This window comes from Lactuca serriola, chromosome 9 (assembly GCF_051521515.1).
Source record: "Lactuca serriola cultivar US96UC23 chromosome 9, Lser_US96UC23_V15, whole genome shotgun sequence".
In the NCBI taxonomy this organism is placed as follows: Eukaryota; Viridiplantae; Streptophyta; class Magnoliopsida; order Asterales; family Asteraceae; genus Lactuca; species Lactuca serriola.
Window position 1 is genome coordinate 9,649,355 of NC_136416.1, and position 8,293 is coordinate 9,657,647.

At 33.5% G+C, this 8,293-nt stretch overlaps 1 protein-coding gene across 1 annotated transcript; it reads left to right on the forward strand.

Annotated features, from left to right (window-relative positions):
- The first annotated feature begins 239 nt into the window (after positions 1 to 239).
- On the forward strand, positions 240 to 587 carry LOC145075318 (uncharacterized). Its single transcript, XM_079021605.1, has one exon. It carries the CDS (start codon positions 240 to 242, stop codon positions 585 to 587), a length of 348 nt encoding a protein of 115 aa, XP_078877731.1.
- Positions 588 to 8,293: the final 7,706 nt, after the last annotated feature.

Sequence of the window (8,293 nt, forward strand, 5' to 3'; positions counted from 1 at the left end):
CAACCAACAACAGCAACTTCACTTTACTATCAATCCTCTCCAAAGAGAAATTAGTTGGTGAAAACTACATGGACTGGATCTGAAATCTCAAAATGACTCTTCGATATGAGGGCAAATAATATGTCCTCGAAAAACCTCTTCTTGAAATCGATGAGTCGGGTGCTACTCTTGAAGTGATTTCAACTTATAAGAAACACTATGATAACATAATGAAGGTCGCTTGCATCATGGTTGCAACTATGGTACCTGAGATGAAAAAGTCCTACGAGGACTACTGGACATACGAAATGTGCTTGGATCTTGTAGAAAAGTTTCACAAGAAAGCACATCAAGAGAGGTATGAGGTCGTCAAGGCGTTGATGGCATGCAAGTTGAAGAAAGGAGACTCCGTGTGCACCTATGTGCAAATAATGCAGAGATATATGCAGTATTTGGAAAAGCCTAATGTGTCTTTTGACAAAGAGTTGGCTATAGACATGGTCCTGAATTCTTTGCCTCCTAGTTATGATCAGTTCATCCTAAATTATCATTTGAACAAAATAGAGACCACATTGACCCAAATCCACAACTTGTTACAACCTGCGTAGTTGGGGATGAAGAAGAATCAGACCCCTTCTGCGACAAGTGCTCCTGTCCAGGCCATTAAACATAACAGAGGAAAGAAAAACAAGTCTAATCCTCAATCAACCTGGAAGGACAAGGGCCATGTTGGAGGGTCTAGCAATGGGTCGAGGGAAAATCCCAACGTTGATATTATGGTTGTATCAGATCCAAAGGAGGCCACTTGCTACTATTGCAACAAAAAGGGCCATTGGAAAATAATCTACCATAAATACTTGCAATACATCAAGGATGTCAAGGTCAAGCCATTGTCGGTAGGTATATACATTATTCAAGTCAATAACTCACAACGTACTCGCTCTTGGGTCCTTGATACAGGATGTGGTTTTCATATTTGTATGATTTGCAAGGGCTAAAGGAAAGTGAGGAGGTGTAGCATGGAAGAATATATCTGGTTATGGGGAATAGGCTATGTTCACTTGTTACCAAAATTGGAACTTATGGTCTTGTGCTCGATGGTGATGTTAGAATAGATTTTTTTTAATTGTTGCTATTCGTCAAAAATGATGTGAAACATTATTTCTTTTCATGCATTGTTTAGAAAAGGTTTTAGATATTCTTTTGATCATATGAATGGTTCGATTTTAGCTTATAAAAATTATGGTTTTATGTTTAAAGCTTTACCTTGTAATGGTGTGTATGAAACCGTGATTTGTGTTTCTATCTTAGGCAATAGTGTATTCCAAATTGAATCGTCTAATGATGTAGACAAAATGTGCTTGTGGCATTGTCGTCTTGGATACATTAACAAGAAATGCATTGCCTAACTCCAAAAGGATGGAATGTTGGAATCATTTAACTTAAGGTCAGATGATGAATGTGAGTCTTGTCTTTCGGTTAGATGAGAAAATCTCCTTTCACTAGGTCTTGTGAAATAGGTGAAGGTTTTTTGGATCTCATACACACAGATATGTATGGACCCTTCACATCTACCACAAGGTATGCTAATCGATTCTACGTGACATTTATGGATGATTATAGTAGATATGGGTATATCTACTTAATCAAACATAAATCATAAACCATTGAAAAGTTCAAAGAGTTTAAACATGAGTTCGATTATCAATTGGACAGGAAGATAAAGATATTATGATCAGACAGAGGTAGATAGTATCTTAGTATCGAGCTCCATCACTATCGACATGAATGTGGAATAGTTTTACAATTGACTCCTCCTAGGACACCACAACTTAATGGTGTGGATGAGAGGCGTAATCAAATTTTGTTAGACATGGTTCGTTCTATGATCAGTTGAGGTTCCTTTCCTATTTATTTATGGGGGCATACCTTAGAGACAACCGCCTATATACTTAATCTTATCCCTGATTAGAAGGTTGCCATTACACCACACGAGATGTGAAAAAGGGAAAGTCCCCTTGTTAGCTTACATCAAATTTTGGGGCTGTGAAGCTTTTGTTAGACGACAGACTCATGACAAGTTAGAAGTTAGAAGTGAGAGGTGTATTTTCATTGCTTACCACATAAGTCTTTCGGATACTTGTTCTACAGACCTAGTGAGAACGTGGTCTTTGTAGCTCGAATAGGAATCTTTCAAGAGAGAGAACTCATATTCAAAGAGGATAGTAGGATTTTAATTGACCTTAACGAGTTTCAAGAGCCAACCAGTGAAGGAACCTTAGAACACACTAGCTCTCAACTATAGGATGAGAATACTGTTAAGCCTAATAACAATTCGTTACCTCTTTCCCGATCCAGCAGGGTTAGCATACCACCTACGTTCTATGGTTTCCATATAACGTTTGATGGTGACACATTTATCATTGATGGTACACTCGGAAATTAGGATGAGTCATCTAACTACAAGGAAGCAATGGAAAGCCCTGAGGCTACCAAAAGGAAAATGGAAATGCACAACAAGATTCAGTCGATGTTTGACAACCAAGTTTGCAATTTGGTTGATCATGAACCTGGTCGAAAGATAGTAGGTTGCAAATGGATCTTCAAGAAGAAGATAGACATGGATGGGAAAGTACACACATTCAAAGCACGACTGGTTGCGAAGGGCTTTACTCAAATCTCCGGGGTTGACTATGATGAGACCTTCTCACTAGTGGCTAAGATCAAGTCTATTAGGATAATGATTGCCATAACTACCTCTCATGATTATGAAATATGGCAGATAGATGTCAATACTACTTTCCTAAATGGAAAGTTGGTTGGGGACATTAACATGAGCTAGCCAGAGGGTTTTGTACATGAAAAGTTTCCTGATAGGGTGTGTAATCTTGAGAAACCCATTTATAGATTGAAACAAGAATCTCGCAGCTGGAATCTTTGCTTCCATGAGAAAGTCAAAGAATTTGGTTTCTATAAGAGCGAGGATGAGTCATGGGTGTATGTCAAAGCTAGTGGGAGTATAGTAACTTTCCTAGTATTGTATGTTGATGAAAAACTCCTTATGGGAAACGACATTCCTACCTTGCAAGAAGTGAAATCTTATCTTGGGAAGTGTTTCTCCATGAAGGATCTAGCGGAAGTAGCCTATATTCTTGAGATAAGTCTTCATAGGGATAAAAAGAAAAGAGTTACTGGTTTTAGTTAAAGTACACACTTGGACAAGTTACTAAAACATTTTAGTATGCAAAATTCCAAGAAAGGGGAACTGCCTATTTAGTGTAATGCCAAGTTGAGTAAGACTCAAAGCCCTAGGATAGATGAAGAAATCGTTGACATGAGTCGAGTCCCATATGCTTCGGCTATAGGATCGATCATGTATGCTATGACATGTACTCGCAATGATGTGTATTATGCTTTCACCATGGTTAGTCGATTTTAGGGCAATCCTGGCAGGGCTCATTGTACTGTAGTAAAGAATATTCTTAATTATCTGTGAAGTATGAAAGACATGTTTCTAGTCCTTGGTGGTAGTGATACATTAAGAGTAAGTGGATATAGTGATGCCAACTTTCCAACAGATCGAAGCAACTTATGTTCTTAGTTGGGATGGGTGTTTTTGTTAAAAGGTGGAGCGATTACTTTGAAGAATTCCAAATACGAAACGGTGGTTGATTCTACTTGTCAATCAGAGTAAATCGCAGTGAGTGGGGCGTCAAAGAAAGCAGCTTGGTTGAAGAACTTCATCGGTGATCTCGAATTATTCCTGACCATTCAAGAGGCATTGGAACTTTTCTGTGATAATGAAGGCGCAATTGCTTTGACCAAAAACCTAAGGATCATGGTAGATCCAACCATATTGACAGAAAGGACCATTACATCAGACTTAGGGTTGAAGAAGGTTATCTATTGGTGAAGAGAGTATCCTTAAAAGATAATCCTGCAGATCCTTTCACGAACGCTTTGAGTACGGTTCAACATAACCAACATGCTAGGAGCATAGGATTAAGGGACGATATTATTTTTAGTAGTTACTTGGTAGTTTGAAACTTGTAAGAAAATAAATGTAATTGATTTTGGTGATTAAATAATAAAGATTATTTATGAGTATGGTTACTACCTTTTTCAATTGTTTATTATTGTGTTTCCCTTTGCATGTTTTACTTCCTGAATGATTTGATTATTTGAAACTCCACATTCGCTCATACTTTTGGAAGTAAGTAGTGAATCAAGATTGTCATGAATTGAATTGTAGATATTCTATTGGAGTTAGACATTGCAATAAGATTTTCTACAATGTTCACGAGTACTTAGAAAATGTGATTCTGAGTATTAGATAAACTCACGCTCAGAGAATTACTTCATGGATTACAACACGAGTGATTCTGAGACGATAATATCTTTTATTCTTAAACGGAGATATATGAGTTGAAATTTACATGTCGGTCGTGCATTGGTGTTACATAAATGCATCAGTAACGTAATGTTATAAAATGTAGTGTCATGCATGATTTGGTGGGTAAAAGATACAATCATATAAGTCGAAGTTTATTTTCCTTTTTCTCTAATGGGAAAAGCGATATCTTTTGGCCCTTCGGTGATTTGGTGTTGATATTATAGCGTTGGGCCTAACCAGGAATGAATTGATGTGTTCAATTAGTAGTCTAATGAGATCATCATAAATCACAATATCAGGAAATAAAATTTTGGACAAGAGATTGATTGTAAAACATGTCTCATGTCCTTACGACATCTTGAAGAACGGATGAATATTTGATCACATATCTTTAGGCTGATGTCTGATCAGATCAGAGTCTGGCAGTTCCTTTGGAAAGCACACTTTGTTGTTTGATTTAGAAGTTATATTTGCAATTCTAGTTATAGACTTATCCAAATAGGAGAATGATGCATTAGGTGTCTAAGACAATAACTAAATTGGTATATACTTAAATTAAAAGAAAAGTCCTTTTGGGTTTCCCTCAAAACTAGTAATTGACTAGAATGACTTTTGGAGAGAGAGGCTAATTTATTCATTTATTATGAAATTAATAAATAGCAATAAATGGTTTGGTAATATATTATTAGATTAAAATATTAACTAGAAATAGTATTATTTAATTAATAATTAATCAGAATTAAATTGAAATTAATTGGATTAACTAAAAGTGAAAAGACCTAAGTTGTAATTGTTTAATATCTAAACAAGAAAAGGATTCTGGAATATTCCTAGGGTTCGCCGAAATTTGGTTGATCCTTAGAATGTCTAGATTTTTCCATGTGTATAATAAGGAAACTGGATAAAGTCAAGATCTTAAATAATATTATTTTATTTCAAATTAGGGTTATCTAGGGTTTTCCTATCAGCTAAAAATACGAACCTTAGCATATGATTTCCAACCACTCTATTTCTAAAAAGGAATAGCCGAAAATCTCATCCCTTCTCCTCTCTCCTTAAGTTTTCTTATTGCTAGGGTTTAGGTAAACCATCAAAGGCATTAGACTTCTGGTTCTTGCTTTCTAAGAGATTTTTGAAGAAGGATTTGTTTGATTATTTACAATAATAATCAAAAGGTATGTAAACCCTAATCCTTTGTAATTTTCGAATATAGTAGGGATCCTTTAGGGTTCTTGATGTTCATAGATTATTGTTATTAATATAGAAAACTTAGATCCAAATAGGTTGCATGCGAACTTAACGGTTAAGTTTTTCCGCCACATGTTTTAATTATAACCTATAAAACCCATCAGTAACACCATCTAAATTATTAGTGATAATAAATGATGATTTAAACTTTACTGGATATAGTTTACTTTCTAATTAGTAGAAATATCTCCCTTTATTCTCCTGGGATTATGCTTCAATCACTATTAATTGTATCTTGAATACAAAAACCAACTGATAAACAAATAAAACACTTTATAAGATTTTGTATGGAAATGCTCCATCCTTATCTTGCTTAATGTTTTGTGGATTTAAAACCTATATTAGACTAAAGCTTATAATCCTAAAAATATAGTAAATACATATTTGTAGAATCCTCTAAAATGCTATTTAGATTATTATATACAAACCCACCAAGAATAATTTCTCTTATTCCTCTAAAAGTTGAGTCAGCAGAAAACGAGCATCTAATGACAAATCAAGTGGGAGGCACATGGAGCTTGAAATAGCTTAAGAACCATAGCCTACTGCAGCACAAGTTGGCACTAGTTTTAACAAGAATTTGTTAAACAAGTTATTCATAAACACAAACATTTCGCAGTAATGATAGAAATTTTCTATGACTTGAGAAATGTGGAATCTCTCGTTGATGAGTTCTTATTGATGGTTTCTAGCAAATCCATCATGTACCAAAATACTATATCAAATCTCAAATCTGGTTAATGACTAAGAGTCATGAACAATTAGATGTAATCCATGTTTAATAATCAAGTATGGACTTGATTAATCTTCATCTCTATAGCAAGGCTAGAATGAGTAAGAGATTCTTTTAGAAAGAATACATCCATGGATATATATATATATATATATATATATATATATATATATATATATATATATATACACACACACACATTTAGTAAGACTTATTATAAAAGGATTTTCTCATACTCATGTTGATGAACATGGTCCTTATCATACTCATGACATTGACTATGATTAGACCTTTTCACAAGTAGATATTATTAGATCAAAATGATATTATTTACCATAACTGCATATTCTTAATATGAGATATGGAAAATAGATTTCAAGAAAAGCAATAGACATTTAATTGAAGATATCTATATACCTTAGCCTGGAGGTTTTCATAATCCTAATTATCCTAACAAAATATGTAAAGCTTAAGAGCTAATTGTGGATAAAAAGCAAACACCTGAAGGTTGGAATCATCATTTTAATATATAAATACAAGGTGTACTTTTATATCAAAATGAAGACGACATTTATTTACTAAGAACCAGTGGGAGCATAGTGATAGTTGTAATCTTGTATGAATGAGACATACTTAATCACGAGAAATTACATTCTGACCATGTTAGGATTTTTCACCTTGACTCAGAATGTGTTTCTAAGATGAAAGACTTACGAATGACAACAAGAATTCTCGAAATATAAAATCTATAGAGATAGATAAAGATGAATATTAAAGTTTTAAACATTTTATGTATATATTGATAATTTTTTGAAAGAGATCAAGATACAAGATTCATTTGGAGGACTCTTGGCATTGCCACATAGCACTAAGTTTGAGCTGGCCTCAAAAGGACCTAGAACATAGGTTTGATCTAGATAAAATGATTTATATTCACTTTCCTTGACAAATGGATCCATCATTTATGTCATATTATGCATAAAAACTAGGTATATGATTATGTATTAAACATATCATAAGATACCAATTAGATAGATGGTTAAGTCACTAGATGACTATGAGGAAATTCTGAGAGTACTTAACAAGAACATAGCGAATGTACATAAGATAAGTTCAGAAGAAAATCTTTATATAGCTCTTACGCAAGTTGCTAAATTTAAAACATACACACACATACACACACACACACACATATATATATATATATATATATATATATATATGAATTATAGTTGGATTATGACTCCATTATGGAATGAAGAGTAAATTTTGTTGGAATGAGTTCCAAACAAAACATTATTGCACAATCTACTAAAGAAAAATACATGTTACTTCAGAAGTTGAAATCAAATATGATTGGATGAAATGGATCATTGAAAAACTAGATTGAGTCTTCCTATTTTGGGATAACCTATATATCTTTTGTGACTTACATAGTGTACCTAATCAAGTTAATAAACTTTATGTCACATCACATCAACAATCATATTCTCCAAGATATTTAACTATACTTAGAGTAAAGTCAAATATGAAGATGATAGTATTCTAAGAATTCACACAAATTAAATTTAGTCGGACCCATTAATAAAGTCCTTCCTTTTAAGCTAAGTATGAGTGGTCACACTTCATCTATAGTACTTCATTATTCTAGAAATAGGATTTTGATTTGAATTTAGTATTTAGATATTGGAACTTTAAGACAACAACTATTATATTGTTTTGATATATTAGGATATGATCATCACATCAATACTTGTTGTGTTCTATATTAACATGTTTAATCTATGAATAATCTTATTATTATAAAATTTCATAGTAGTTTATAATTGTGGTACCAATTATGAAGTAAGACTAATATGAGTTTGATTGGTTGACTCTCATCAGATGAAAGTATGTAAGTGGTTGTAACCAATTTTCATATGTACTTGTAATAAAACTCG

Bases quoted from the DNA above. Each gene is read 5' to 3' on its own strand.
- LOC145075318 (XM_079021605.1), top strand. From the start codon at position 240: ATGGTACCTGAGATGAAAAAGTCCTACGAGGACTACTGGACATACGAA.